Here is a 15,995-nt window from a genome sequence, read left to right as displayed (position 1 = left end):
TCCTTTAGTCCTAGGGAAATGGATGACTTCCTCTTTGCACAAGTCGATAGCAAGAAGGCACTGCTTCCTAAATGCCCAGCACACTTCAGCATCTGGCTCCCTTCCCCAGGCCTTACATTTTATAAATGTAAGAGGAAGTAGAAGGTTTAATTTGTACTACTAAATGTACCACTTACAGGCTTCCTGTAACATTCTGAGTATTATTACTGTTATTTTAACCTCCAATGCTGCAAATATTTGCTGTATATCTGTTCTGTATTCAGTATGTTACAGAGTACTTAGATCACCCTCAATTAAGATTCTTTATTTTTATTGGTATAATTTTACATGAACATAAAGATGCTCACCTTTGCTTGAACAAGCAGTATGACTTAGAATTACATGTCTGGTTGTTCCAGGCAACATTAACACACACAGCAGAGTTCACAATAGCCTCTATGTGTGTCTTTGTCTTGATTCAATAGCTCACAGATATTCAAAACTAGATTTTTATGTCTCTGTTCTTGACTCAGCTGTTGAAAGATATTAGTGACTTTTAGTTAATGGGATAAAAATTACTCTCACCAATAGAAATGTCAGAGATCTAAGTGTTAATATATGGAGAAAGCAGTATACATACTAAAAGATAGCAAAGTGTGCAGGCATTTTTACTGGTCCCTTTCTCCAAATGAAAGGATAACTCATGGGTGCTGGGCAGCCATGTTTCAAATTCTGTGTACTGTGGAGAATACACGTCTGATGCTGGTGTGTGCTGAGTGTTTTGTTTCTTCCCCTGCCACTTCTGGGATGGTACATTGATTACACGAAATTGAATTAGTCACTCTGCAGCCCATATATGTTTTCAGAATGGTATATATATATTTAGTCTGCTTATGTGATGTTGCTGGAATTCTGGCCTTATAGCCCAGTCAGAGTTAGAGAATTGGCATACCCACTCCTTAATCATTAGAGTTCCGCAAATCAAGCAAATCAATTAAATTGCTGTCCACAGTGAGAGATTAACAAATAATTGTAGTACATTGTAATAAGAGTTATGTGACTGATCTTTGTCAGAAGGAAACACATAGCAAGTTTTTGGGACTATGGGTAACTGAAACCAGAGAAAGAAAATCCTCACAGAATGGCAACTACTGTTGCAGGTAACCCCAAGTGCTGCCTAGGTAACCTTGCTGAATTTCCCCTTCTCTAACTTGTTCCTCTTGGAGGGCAGGGTACCTGTGGGTAAGAAGTCCCTGTTTGGGGACTAATCTCCAAAATATACAAAGAACTCAAGAAATTGGTCATTAAAAGAGCAAATAATCCAATTAAAAAATGGGGTACAGACCTAAACAGAGAACTCTCAACAGAGGAATCTCAAATTACTGAAAGACACTTATGGAATTGTTCAATATCCTTAACCATCAGAGAAATGCAAATCAAAACAACTCTGAGAGTTCATCTTAACACCTGTAAGAATGGCCAAGATCAAAACCACTGATGACAGCTTATGCTGGAGAGGTTGTGGGGAAAAGAGAACACCTCTGCATTGCTAGTGGGAGTGCAAGCTGGTACAGCCCCTTTGGATGTCAGTGTGGCGTTTTCACAGAAAATTAAGAAACAACCTTCCTCAAGACCCAGCAATACCATTTTTGGGTATATATCCAAAGGATGCTCAATCATACCACAAAGACATATACTCATCTATGTTCATAGCAGCATTATTTGTCGTAGCCAGAACCTGGAAACAACCTAGATGCCCCTCAATCAAAGAATGGATAAAGAATATATGGTATGTTTACACAATGGAGTGCTACAAGCAGAAAAAAATAATGACATCTTGAAATTTACGAGCAAATGGATGGATCTAAAAAACATATTGAGTGAGGTAACCCAGACCCAGAAAGACAGATATAATATGTACTCACTCATAAGTGGCTTGTAGACAAAAAACAAGGAAAACCAGTTTATAATTCACAGTCCCAGAGAACCTAGACAACAATGAGAACCCCAAGAGAGACATAAAAGGATCAAATCTACATGGGAAGTAGAAAAAGACAAGATCTCCAGAGTAAATTGGGAGCATAAGGCTCATGGGAAAAGGGAATGGGGGAAGAAGAAGGGGAGTGGAGAAAAATATATAGCTCAATAAAAACAATTTAAAAAGAAGTCCCTTTCTGAATGGACTAGCTGAAATTGATTCTGAGATGCTCTCAGACTGGCCCCTCCTCCTGCATCGCCTTTAATGTCATGATGATCTTTCCTCAGTGCCCCCATACTGGATAGTTTCCATGGCAGCAACTGGAAAGAGCATAAAGGAAGTAAGAAACGAGTTCCCAGATAATCTGCCTGCTCCTGGAAAAGGCAGGAATACTCTTCCCATGCGTGGCCTATTCCTACCTCTTATTTCTCTGTAATCTCCTGACCCAGGTGTTGAGAAGTTGACTGTGGGTTTATCTGGCACTTTTGCTTTTAAGCTTTTTTGAATTTTATCTAACTAATAATTTAACACTTCAATTCTTGGACATCTTTCCTTCTCTGGTGACACTCGGTCTTGTAGGTGCCACATTTCCAAGGGGTAAGAAGGACCTAGTTTGGGGGTGGTGACTGATAATACTCTTGTGTGAATAGTTGAAGTCACCGTGCACAGGAGGCCCCCACTGCTGTGTTATTTTCTCTTTAGCTTTCTTTCGGTTGTATCAAGGGAGCAGTTGGGAGAGCGGTGAAATCCGGGCATCATCATGTAAGTCATCGGTTGTAGCTTTAGGCATCAGGTATGGAAAGCTTTGCCTTATGGCATCATTGTTATTGCTCGCCGCTAGGTGGCCCAGCCAGGCCCTTGGCCCTGCTTTGGTCGTCAGTCTGCCAGCATTTTTAGGTGACAGTGCTGCACTGGAGTCGTGAAATGAGCAAGAGAAAAACCTCATTTTGCTTTATATTTACTTATTTAAAATTGAAAAGTGCTCAGGAACTTTTGTTAGATTTCATTCAAACTTAGGCCTTATTTAAAAAAAGGTCAGTTTTTCTTTCTCATGTGGTAAGTATTCTGATATTTTCTATTCTGTTTGCTTCATGAGGTCATGGGATGATTGTTTTCCAGTTAAGAGTCTGGTTTATTAGCATCTTCAGTGTCTCTCACTTGGCTGGTATAAAACAGAATGTGTTTAAGCTTTTTGCCCTTTTGCCTTTCTTGGAGCTTTACATTTGAGGATAGGATTTTCTGAAATTTAGGATTTCAATTTTAAACTCGGAAACTATCCAAAGTCCTTTCAGTATAATGACCACAGATATTCTTGCTTATTTTAGACACAGAGAAATGATGCAGACCCAATAAAGTAAAAGTTATCTCTTAGCTTATCTTTTTTTTTTAAATTTTTTTTTAATATTTATTTATTTATTTATTTTGTATACAATATTCTGTCTGTGTGTATGCCTGCAGGCCAGCAGAGGGCACCAGACCCCATTATAGATGGTTGTGAGCCACCATGTGGTTGCTGGGAATTGAACTCACGACCTTTGGAAGAGCAGGCAATGCTCTTAACCTCTGAGCCATCTCTCCAGCCCTTAGCTTATCTTTTAGAAACCTTATTATCTGCTTATGATACCTATAACTGATAATGCCAGGCAGACGTGCATAGCCGTTGAATTAAAGGAGGAGCACCCCTTCGGGTTATCAGAAGCAGCTTTGGAAGGAGAACTTCACTGGTCTGTCTGTGGGAGAGGGAACCTCTGGTGACAGGGTGGACTGTCCATAGCAGTGGGAACTTTTGGTATAGGAAGCATGGTGGCAGGAAGCCTAGATCTCAAGACAGAACCATAAGCAGCAGACACAGCTTTCAAGCTGTAGCCCCCAGTGACCCACCTTTGCCAGCCGTATCTCTAATCTCAGAGGCTCCACGATCTCTCAAAACAGTGCTATCAGCTAGAGGCCAAGGGTTCAAGCACAGGAAGCTGTGGGAAGCATTTCACATTTCCACTGTAAGGTTAGGCTTCAAAGGTTAAGGTCTATGTGTGAAGATGTCACAGGTAACCTTTCTCTTGGGCTCCTCTGCAGACATCTTAACATGCCTGAGGAGACAGTACTGATTCGGGTAGTGAGTTTCATGGACCCCTCCTGAATTACAAAGCACCATGGTCCAACAGTGTTGAGCTAGTTAGGAGTCCTGGGTCTGTGGATGCTGGCGGGCAGTCTGGCTGGCGGGCAGTCTGGCAGGCGGGCGACCCTTCTCCATTCTCCAGCCTTTTGATTTCACTACATTGATCGGGTGGTTATAACATCTTATTCTGTTTCACATACCTAAACCAAGTATGTCACCCATTTCTTAAACTAAAAATTCTTGATAGGAACCTAAATTCATCAATAAGATGGCTAGTTGATGGAGGAAGGTCATTGGCTAATAAAGGAACTGCCCTGGCCCATTTTATTAGTTAGGACATAGGTGGGTGGAGTAGGCGGATCAGAACGCTGGGAGGAAGAGGAAGTGAGGTCAAAGTCTCGACAGCTCTCCTCTAGGGAGCAGACGCCTGAGAGAGAGGCCATGCCCCGCTCCCGGGATGAAGCTCCAACCCAGGATGGACATAGGCTAGAATCTTCCCGGTAAGACCGGTTCTCACAGATTATTAGAGATGGGTTGATCGGGATGTGAGAATTAGCCTGTAAGTGCTAGAGCTAAAGGGCCAAGCAGTGTTTAAAAGAATACAGTGTCCGTGTAATTATTTCGGGGCAAAAGCTAGCTGGGCAGGCGGCTGGGGTGTTGGGGACGCAGCCCCGCCGCCGCTCTTATTACTTCATATGGCGCCCACGTGGACAACTGCTTCCACATAAAGCCTGAGACAGCTTGGGAAGTAATTATAGAACAAAATGAAAGCATTGTGCCTGGTTTCTTGGTAGCAGCAATCTCTCGGTTCTACTCTGCTTGCTAGAGGCAAGCAAGCGCCTCATCTAAGAGAGGCTTCCTGACTCAGCTTTAGCTGCAAAGCCTGCAGCTCATTAAGAGGTCCTGCCACGAAACACTTAAATGGTGTTGACAAAAAGCTGAACACATGCTTTTCGGTTTTCAGCCATAGCAGGAAAAAAGCTGCACTGTTTAAAAATTCTGGCTTTCTGGGCCATCCTGCCAGGGCAAACTCTGACTGTTTGAGGCAGGAGGGCCGGCTAACGAGAGAGGACTTGAGTGTTGTCTGTTGTAGCTCACTTGCTGGCAGGGACCTTGAAATGCCATAGAGTTGTAGCAGTAAACATGGCTACAGCCAGTACCTCAGCCATGAGGCTGGAAAGCTATGGAATGGGCTGGATCCAGCTGGCAAAGCCACGGCTTTAGTCCTACTGATATTGCTTGCTAAATTAAAGACTCCTGTGGTCAGAAAAAGAGAGATATACAGTAAAGAGGGATTCAAAGACAAAGAAAATTTCTGAATGGTTTAAAGTGTGTTAAAAATATATGTAGACTAAAAGTTGAAGTTCTTAAAGTAAAAAACAAAAAAAAAAGGAAGAGAGTTGTTGTGTGTGGTAGCACACGCCTTTAATCCCAGTGCCTAGAAGGCAGAGGCAAACAGATCTCTGTGAGTTCAAGGTGTAGTAGTTTACACCTTTAATCCCAATGCCTGGGAGGCAGAGACAGGCGGATCTCTGAGAGTTCAAAGACAGCCTGGTCTACAGAGTTACTTCAGGTCAAAGATACAGAGAACCTGTCTCAAAAAGCAAAGAGTTAAAAGTAAAAATAAACAAAATAGAGGTTAAAACAAAGCTGCACAAAGATGGAAAATGCACAGAGAATCTTGATACTGTATGCTATTATGCTCTCGTTGAATTGTTTAAATGCTGAGGAAGGAGAAACAGATGCTAAAAGATATTTATTTATAAATGCTGCTGAACTAATCCAACATAGATATTTTGAAAATGCCTTGAATTTGAAATTTGGATCTAAGGACATGATGCTTTGGAAAGGAGTTTCTTATTTTGTTTTCACAGAGGATGAGACGCTGTTCATTTCTTCTATTCCGATTTGGTATGATGGACCACGCCCTCCTGAAGGGTTGGTGTGAACACCTTCAGAAAATTGCTTCGCTCAACTGCCAACTAAGATGAAACTAGCACACAGGTTATACCATGAAAGACCTAATTAACGACGCCCCCATTCAGCAGGAAGCAGTTTGGAGAGAAAAAACTGCGCCCATGTTCCCAAATATGGTTTATAAACGTTCTTTTACATTTAAAGGGGGATATGATATAGGTATGAATAATTTGCATTAGTATAGATTTTGCTTTTTTGATAGAGATTTAAGGTCAATTTTGTTATATGTATAAGTGTTTCTGATTTTGATTAAGGTATTGTGATTGTGTAGTTCATTTAAATATGTACTGTATAATTAAGAAATATAGGTTGTTAATGGATAATCATCGATAATAGTAAAGCTTGTAGTCATGTTAGTTAGATTTTCTAGATACATAGAGATATATTTTAGATAGGCATTCTTCATGTCTTTCAAAGATTACAGAATAGGACATTTAATGTTTTAATAACTGAGGACTTTTCATGACAATGAGACACTCTGCTCCTGGCAGCACCAATCTACTTCAAGAGGAAGATGGGCATCGAAGAGGCTCGTTATGGAGTTTTGATAGCCATTTGGGCAAGAAACTGCTCTTGCCTGGACTATTGCATAAACTGGACACAGAGAACCCACAGAGAGAGGACTACTGAACTTGCCTAAGGTGAGATGATCTTTCGGGGTTCCTGATTCATTTTGAAAGAGTCTGCGAGACATTCTGCAGGACACAACAGATAGTGACTGAACTGACTTTGAATTTTCCTGCTTTATGGAAATGTCTGCTGGATACCATGGGCCTGAAGGCTGAAGATGGATGCCCCAACGGTACAGAGGAACTTTGGGTGACTGTCCAGGCAGCGAGATGTCTCTGTCATTTCTAGAGTTTGAAGTTTCTTAGTTCTTGTTTACTTAGGTAATGTTATATCTTTCTGGAGTCTTTGATGGAGTTAAGAATAGTTAGTTATAGTTATAGTTTTCCTTAGTCATGATAAAGATTATTGTAACTTTTACTTGATAACTGTTATGTTATATGTAATTTTGCTATGTTAAAGTTAAAGCTTTTTTTTTTTTTTGTTTAAACCGAAAAAGGGGAAATGATGGAGGAAGGTCATTGGCTAATAAAGGCACTGCCCTGGCCCATTTTATTGGTTAGAGGATAGGTGGGAGGAGTAAACAGAACAGGACGCTGGGAGGAAGAGGAAGTGAGCTCACTCTCGACAGCTTTCCTCTCAGGAGCAGATGCCTGAGAGAGACGCCATGCCCCGCTCAGCTCACGGCATGAAGCTCCAACCCAGGATGGACATAGGCTAGAATCTTCCCGGTAAGACCGGTTCTCACAGATTATTAGAGATGGGTTGATCGGGATGTGAGAATTAGCCTGTAAGTGCTAGAGCTAAAGGGCCAAGCAGCGTTTAAAAGAATACAGTGTCCGTGTAATTATTTCGGGGCAAAAGCTAGCTGGGCAGGCGGCTGGGGTGTTGGGGACGCAGCCCCGCCGCCGCTCTTATTACTTCAGCTAGTAATATGAATAATTGCAAGTGTTTCACTTGGTTGGTTGGCTAGTTTTCTTTTGTATGTTAAACTGTCATACCATTTCCTGTGGTTATAAATGTTCATCCCTCTGTATGTTTTAACTGAAAAACAAGAGCCTCTTCAAAATGATTGCTTCTACCTGGTATGGTGGCAAATATCTGTACTCCTCTGTACTAGGGAGGCCAGGGCAAGAACATTGTGAGTTTGATGCCAGCTTTGGCTGCACAGTGAGTTCAAAGGCCAGCCTGGGCAACTAAGTGAGACCCTGTCTAAAAACAAGACAATTAACAGCAAACCCATCAATACTGAGCTAAATCCACACAACTGAAAGATGAGGTACTGGACTGATATCAATTCCACTCAGAAGGGAGCAGACAGGCTGCAGTCTGGCTCCTGGGTAGGTTTAAGGTTGGGATTCTGCATTTTTTTTTTTTTTGCAAAACATAGAGAAAGGAAAGTAGATACACTCTCACCTACCTTTTTTGCTCCCCACCTTTCTTTAATAAAAATAAGCCCAGCCAGATAGATATATCTGGGGCTGGTTTGTCTTGTGGGTCACAACATGATCTCTAGAGCTGCTTCCGAAGAGTCAGCTTATCATTTGGTTGAATGACTCAGCTCTACAACTTCTTGTTTGCATGTGAACGTGGGTATTTTACTTCATTCACAGATAGTGATTCATCATCTAAATTTCCACACCAGCTCTCATTGTTTTAAAGCATGCCATCTCAGAGAAAACAAAAGCAAGCTCAAGTTTTACTCTGTCCACAGAAGTCTGTCTTTGGTATTGACCTATGATTTCTCTCTCTCTCTCTCTCTCTCTCTCTCTCTCTCTCTCTCTCTCTCGTTAGGATTCTGTCAGGTGTAATACATGCACCAGTGTGTGCTGCATTATAAATGGTACTGCATTCCAGATCAAGGAAGTTGTCTTAAATTACTTGTACCATACCAAAACTAAATTGTTGGAGCCTCTAAAATAATATCTTTACATTGAAGGAGAATGGGGAATTGGAGGATTGTAGAAGAATCTACCAGGGACTGTAATTTATCTTGACTCAAATATCTGGAGAGCCTCTTTCTTAAAACAGTTCAGGAAATGAGCATTAGAATGGTTTTTTACAAATGCATTTCTCAGCATCTCGACTCTGAAGGCTTTTCCTCTAAGTAACACTTGTCTAAATGGACATCTTGACCTTTCTGTGGGATATGGACTAGAACGGGGAAAGAGGCTGAAGAATGAGTTCTTGTCCTCCCATGACCTGTAGGTTTTCATACCACACAAAGGACTTATATAGTGTGAGCAGGTGTGACCATTCCCAGTTTCTGTGACTCCTTTACAACCATCACATTTCCCTGTTCCCTGCTCTGTTTATTTTTTTGAGACAGGGTTTCTCTGTCTCAAAACCACCCTGGCTGTTCTGGAACTTAGGCTGTAGACCAGGCTGGCCTCTAACTCACTACTCAGAGATCCTTCTGCTGCTGCATCCCGAGTTCTAAGATTAAAGGCATGCACTTGCTCTGTTTCTGAAGGTCATGTTGAGTTCATGTCTGGAAAAGCATTAATCTGTTGCCTTTATTACTTTCTGCAGGTGGAATACATGTTGGTGTCCTTTGATCATGAAAATAGAAAAGTCCAGCTTGTGCTGTCTGGAGAAGATGTTCTTGAAACTCTACAGGAGAAGGGGGAAAGGACAAACCCCAAGTAAGCTGATGGCTTGAGACTCAGCCTAGTGGTTCTGGAGCCTTTAGAGTAACTAAGATCTAGTAACCTAGGATCTTTTCTCAGATTTCGAGAAGGCAAGATGACAGAGGTTAAGAGTGTAGGTTTGGGTCCCAAGTTATGGTTTCTAACTTTGGTTCATCTGCTCAGTTGATGAGTAGCCTTGAACAAGTCACCTGACCTCTCAGTGCCTCAGTCTTCTCATGACTATAAAGTGTGGTTAACAGTAGTTACCTCAGGGGAACTCAGAACACCGAGCACAGTTAGCTCCAATGTGGGAGGCTTGTTTGTTCTTCAAGACACATTTCTGAGATAGAATGGAGATCCACAGTTCAGACAACTAAAGACAGTTTTTTTCCTCTTCTCGTCCTTCCCCTCCCCCTCATCCTCCCCCCTTTCCTTCTTCCTCCTCTCTGTGTAGCACTAGCTGTTCCAGAGCTCATTCTGTAGACCAGGCTGGCCTTCAACTCACAAAGATCCTCCTGCCTCAGCCTCCCGAGTGCTGGGATTAAAGGTGTGCACCGCCACACTCAACAATTTATTTTTTCTGATTAAATATTTCTTTACGTGGGAGTAGAGAGGGGCCAAGGCCACCTACTCTCTAGTTGAGTTTCTATTTGGTTGTTTTGGGAAGCTGCATTGGAGGATCCTGACATAGAGCTGGAAGCCTATAACGCAGGCTGACTTCATCCTGGACAGAATACCTGTGTGCATTTTGAGTTACTTAAAAATATTTTAAACTCAACACTTAGCAACCTTAAGTATTTGAAAAGCTATAGAAAATTTACAACTTTTAATAAGCCTTTTATTCAATTGTACCTAATAGCTTTAAAAATTTTAATACAACTTTTAAAAATTCTGAAGTAAATGGACCACAGTAAATGACAAACTGAAACTAAAATGACTTCTCTCCAGCCACCCAACCCTCTGGAGACCGGAGTATGGAAGTTACATGATCGAAGGGACACCTGGACAGCCCTATGGAGGAACCATGTCCGAGTTCAACACAGTGGAGGACAACATGAGGAAACGCCGGAAGGAGGCCACTTCTGTGCTAGGGGAAAACCAGGCTCTTTGCACGATAACTTCTTTCCCCAGGTTAGTTTCTGCATCAACGTGTTAGAACAGAAGTGTCAGACTAGAGACTATGAAGACCTGGCATTTCCTTTACAATTCTCACACTTAAAGACAGTTTGTACCTTGTACCGTGCAGCACTGTCATTTTCAAAGTTCACGTCAAGACATAAAGTCTGTCACACACACGTAACACGCACGCACACACACGTCTCATGTTTTAAGTGAGTTTACAGTCTTATGCTACCACCTTCACAGCTAACCTGCAGCATGTGGGGCCCATGGGCTGACATTTGGTAGACTCTCACATTAAGGCTGCTACAGTATTGCACAGCATCTTCAGTTGGTGGGTGGTGCCTGTGCACTGGTGAGAACGCACGTGTGGACTGCCCTGGAGAGACCCTGTGACTGGTGGCCGGTTGGCAGTGTGGGGAGACCGAGACTTTGGCCTACTGGGGAAGAGCCAAGCCCTGGGGCTCCTCTCATTAGACTGTAGCAGTTGCGCTTGCTCACATTCTCAGAGGAGCATAGCATCTGCCCTCCAACTGACTCTGAGCCATGGCTCCCAACCCCCAGAATGCCTTTGAACACTGGGGAGGGAGCATGCTTTCACAATCCGGCAGATAATCTAGCACAGATAAGGTGAGATCAGGGTGTGGGGCAGCACCGAGCTCCTTGGGCACTTTGTTCCTGGTGTGCTCTTGCCAGATACCAACTGAACAAGCTGAGTCACATTTGTGTGGTGCTGTAAGCTCAGGGTTTGTCGACAAATCTAGTTAGGACAGTAAATACCCGTAAATAAACAGTGAAGATTAGAAAGGGGTGCACGAATGTCCAATATTAAATAGAGTGCCGCTAGGTGAGATGGGAGTTCTACTCACAAACCTTCTCTATGGGGGTGACTGTTCATAACCTTAAAACACCACATTAGTAGCCAAGCTGTGCTGGAGCACACTTTTAATCCCAGGACTCGGGAGACAGAGGCAGGCAGATCTCTGAGTTTGAGGCCAACCTGGTCTATAAGAGCTAGTTCCAGGTCAGCTAGGAAACCCTGTCTCAAAAAACAAAACAAAAAGCCAAATAGCAACAGCAGCAACAAAACCAGCATACGATTCTGATGTTTTTTTCCTAAGCGTGCGAGCTTTCAGCATCGTGCCATCAATCTTAGGACTTATTTTCAGTAGGCGTTATGGTTGCTAAGCTCCTTGTGTAGTACCTCCATACGGGAGTTCAAAACCTAAAGTCAGTCTTCAGACACTTAGAGATGCAGGAGCCTGTTCTGTCTCAGATCCAGGCAGACTTTGCTCTGCAGAGCTGAGGGCATAGCAGAGATTAATCAAATACCCATTATATAAATATGCAATCTGTATGATAGAATTAGGGAGTGCTGTGGGGTGTGGCTGTGGCTATGTGGTGGATTCTGGGGTGCAGGAAGGCCTCGCCAAGGGAAAATGATTGAGCAGTGTCTAAAACTCTAGGAGTCACTTGATAGGGGAGGGAGCAAAGGCCTGTTCTGGGGAAGAGGAGTCACACAGGCAGGACTGGTGAGAAGGTGGAGAAAAGCAAGTTAGCTGTTGTGACCCGGAGGCTGAGGTACAGGTGATTGGCGGGGCGGGGAACTTTGTTACTCTAAGAGCAGTTAATGGTTCTGTATGGGATAGTTGCTCTCTGGAGAAAAAGTTTATAGTGACTTCTTCCACTATAATGAATGGAAACAGAAATAGGGTCCATCAAAAAGTCTGTAATTCTTAAAAAAAAAAAATCCAAGTTCTGTGTACTGGCCTGGAAATTTGTTGACTTGTAAATGAAATAATAATAATAATTAGTACTGATTTAGTTCTTCAAAACTTCCTTGTAGGGGCTGGAAAGATGACTCAGTGGTTGAGGGTGCAGACTGCTCTTGCACAGGACATGAGTTCAATTCCCAGCACCCACATTGGGTGCTCACACCTGCCTGTAACTCCAGCTCCAAGAGCTCCTATGCCTGCTGCCTCCAAGGGCAGGTGCGCAGACATGCACATACCCACAAACACACACATAATTAAAAATAATAAAAACAAATCTTAAAACCAATCCCTGTGCAGCAGATGATGAGGTTTTGCTGTATCGTGGGGTTGAGGAGGAAGTGGTGTGTGAAGTATGAACAGTGTGGTTTTTCTCTAAGAAGAGGCACAGCTCTGTAGTCTGGGACAGTGCAAAACTGAATTCGAATTAACTTTATATGCAGTGAAAATCCAGCATCTAGTCAGTCTCGCCTCACTTGAGGTTCTCGCCGTTGTTTGGACTGCATGGCTGACAGGCTCTCCATCACTGCAGCACGCTCTGCTGGGCAGAACAAATGAGTGCTACAGGTGGCACTGTGATGTCAAAGTATGGATTCTGACTTTAGGGTCTGTCTAGCTGGGATTCCCCCAGGCTAATGTCTGTCACTCTCCTACAGGACTTTTTTAAGTTCACAGACTCAGAAAAGATGCACATTTTCTGTGTGAATGCCCAGGAGGCCTTGCTGCTAGGAACTGTTTTCCAGATGAGGGCCACAGCTTCAGTTGTTTGTAGGCTGATGGGCAGCCTGCAGGCACTGGACTGTCCTTACAGAAGGTTTGGGCCAGTCGTCTGCTAAGAGCCTGCTTTGTTTTGCATTCACTAACTTGGAAGGACTGCCTTACCGCAAGTGAGGTCTTCTTGAGGTTAAATTAGACAATAAGGTTGGATCTTGGACATCAGAGGGCACTCTGCTGTAAATTGGGGCTACTAGAGACACTGTTTAACCTCGAGGGATTCCTGAGATCTGCAGAGGCAATAATCAGGAAAGCTGGTCCAGAATCACCAGGAGACTGGAGCAATGTAGGAGATAGGTTGAAGGTAATGTGAGCATTTGTAGCTAGTGAAAAACATTTCCAAAGCAATGTTTTACCTCATAACAGCATGTGACCAAGGGATTCGTTCTGGGGAAAGCTGAGTAAATGTTTCTGGATGCTGAGCGGAGGCTGATAAAGTCAAAATCAGCTGGGATAAGCAAATGAGATCACAATACAAGGCAATACAAGAAGAAAAAAAGACCCCAAAGGGATCAGTATTCTCAGTGTTTTCATTGTTGGGAGCACTGCTAGGTCCTCCAGAGTGAGGAGTAATAGAAATTAGATGTTTGGGGTTTTTTTTCCTAATGATTTATTTATATGTGCATTGGTGTTTTGCCACCTGTGTCTGTAAGAGGATGTTGGATCCCCTGGATCTAGAGTTACAGACAGTTGTGAGCTGCTATGTGGGTGCAGGGAATTGAACTCAGGAACTCTGTAATAGCAGCCAGTGCTCTTAACCACTGAACCATCTCTCCAACCCTAGAAATTAGATGTTTTTAGCCATTGCAAATTATGGTGATACTATAGCTAATTGATTCTGAAGCCATTTCTCATCTCTTCCTTTCTCAATTGGTTGCAGACTAGGCTGCCCTGGATTCACACTGCCTGAATACAAACCCAACCCAGAGGAAGAAGGCGCATCCAAGTCTCTCTTCTTTCCAGATGAAGCCATAAACAAACACCCCCGCTTTGGGTGAGTGTAGCTCAGACAGACTCTGCCTTCTGGTATACAATATTTGGTCTGGGAATTCCTCTTAAGCACGTACTGGATTCAGAGGAGACAGCAGACACACATCTGCTCATGTCCACAGGAGCCCAAAACTATTTCACTAACTGCATCCAGGTTTGCTTTGCCCGTTTCTAAGTCATCCTTAAAGTCCTTGGCTCCTTTTCTTCCCTTTAATTTACAGGTAGTTTTCAGTCCTAATTCTGCAAGCACGTGTATTGGGAGGTTTCCTTTACCTGTTCCTTTCCCACCGGGATCTGCCATCGCTCTGTATTACTCTGGGTGCCATGACAAGGTCAGATGTGGACAGCACCTCTTAGAGCATAGGCCTTCTCCTTGTGTTCTCTAGGTCTGTAGTTTATAGTTTAATTTTCAGCTTTTAAGTTGCTTTAGATCCTGCACCAGCAAGATCTTTGCTTTCTACCTATGGGCTAACCTATGCTCCTGACCCAGTGTGGGGACACTAGGAATTCTAGGTTATTCTTTTCACAGGCCCCACATCTGTCACATTCAAAGTCTTTGCTTTCAGAGGCCCCCACCTATTTCACATTTAAAATCTTTGTAAGGGTAGACAAAGATTTATTTATTTGTTCTGCTGGGTTTTGTTGAAACAGGGTCTAGCTACATATGCCTTGGCTATCCTGGAACTCGTTGTGTAGAGTAGGCTGATCTCAAATTCATAGTTTCCCGGCCTCTGCCTCTCTAGTGCTGGGATAAAGGCATGTACCACCATGCCTAGCTAGACAAAGATTTATAAATACAGTTTCCTTGAAACATTTTCATGTGTTTAAAGAGAAAAATACTGAACTCCAAGAAAAGATGGACTGTGGTAGTTATGCAGTGCTGGCTCCAGAGTTGCTCACAGGAAAGGAGAGCACAGGAAGTCCTCCAGCTGTGTCCTGACCACTGAGGGAAGCGGGCCTCAGAGCAGATGAAGTGTTTAAACTAATCTTCTAGTAGTCAGACTAACATAAAAATGGAGCGAACCTAGTTTTATAATTTTTTTAGCCTGTGTAAATTTATTTTAATCTGTGTCAAGTGTTATTGCAATTTGTAATCAGTTTAAAAAAATCAGCGGCAATTTTTCCTTTCTTTATGCTGTTAAAATCGTGGTTGAATTAGAACTAGTCATGGCAAGTGCTCAGTGGTTATTGTGTGCATCAGCTGGGAATCAGGTTAGTGCTGCGGAATTGGGGAACTGAGGCAGGTAAAGGATTTAGACTTCAATGATACCAAAACCTTAATACCAAAACCTAAGTTCTTAAATTTGAGTAAAATCATTGTATTTTCTATGGGAAGTGTTAGAATTCACCAGACTGTGGCTGGCCTTGAACACCTGAACTGGACCTCGGGTTAGCACTAGATGAGCAGGGGAGATGGTACCACCCAGAGCTGCGGGTGCCAGGTCTCTGCTAGGAAACTCTAGAGCCGCATGCTACATGGCTGTCTTGGCATTTTAGTTTGAAGTCAGATTCAGTTCCATTCCTTTTAATGTTCTCAAACTCTATAATATGGCAGTCTTGGGTGACCTCTTCTTTTGTTTGTCGGTTTTAGTACCCTAACAAGAAACATCCGGCATAGGAGAGGAGAAAAGGTCGTTATCAACGTGCCAAGTAAGTCTGGCTGTGGGGTGGTGCAGCCTGTTGAAGTTGTCCTTGATTCTCAACTGTTTCTTCTTCTTTTTAATTAACTTTTAATACAGTATTTAAAGACAAGAACACACCATCTCCATTTGTAGAAACATTTCCTGAAGATGAGGAGGCAGCAAAGGCTTCTAAGCCAGACCATATTTACATGGATGCCATGGGATTTGGGATGGGCAATTGCTGTCTTCAGGTATTGCTTCCATTACTGTAGAGGCTAAGTGTTCTCTTCCTTTCTTTTTACTAACTATGCATGTTTCTTATTTAAAAATCACCCTTTAATCAGATTCAAAGATAGCTTTTCTGAAATGAGACTATTTTCGTAACATTATTTATAACTGTCTTTTGACTAAGAATTTAAGAATTCACCACAAAGATGTGTGGTTGTTAGTGAACTTAAATGCAAAGTACTT

General features: G+C 42.7%; 1 protein-coding gene across 1 annotated transcript in view; it reads left to right on the top strand.

The window, feature by feature from the left end:
- Gclc (glutamate-cysteine ligase catalytic subunit) overlaps positions 1-15,995 on the top strand; it is a 43,101-nt gene that overhangs the window by 15,094 nt on the left and 12,012 nt on the right. The window contains exons 2-6 of the mRNA XM_041679794.1: positions 9,150-9,262; positions 10,196-10,378; positions 13,793-13,906; positions 15,494-15,552; positions 15,642-15,775. Coding sequence (XP_041535728.1) covers positions 9,150-9,262; positions 10,196-10,378; positions 13,793-13,906; positions 15,494-15,552; positions 15,642-15,775 — 603 coding nt within the window. The remainder of the gene's footprint in view (positions 1-9,149; positions 9,263-10,195; positions 10,379-13,792; positions 13,907-15,493; positions 15,553-15,641; positions 15,776-15,995) is intronic.

This window comes from Microtus oregoni, unplaced genomic scaffold (genome assembly GCF_018167655.1).
Source record: "Microtus oregoni isolate MIOR12 unplaced genomic scaffold, Mior012 000032F_ref0000030, whole genome shotgun sequence".
In the NCBI taxonomy this organism is placed as follows: Eukaryota; Metazoa; Chordata; class Mammalia; order Rodentia; family Cricetidae; genus Microtus; species Microtus oregoni.
This window is presented reverse-complemented; position numbering and strand designations above follow the sequence as displayed.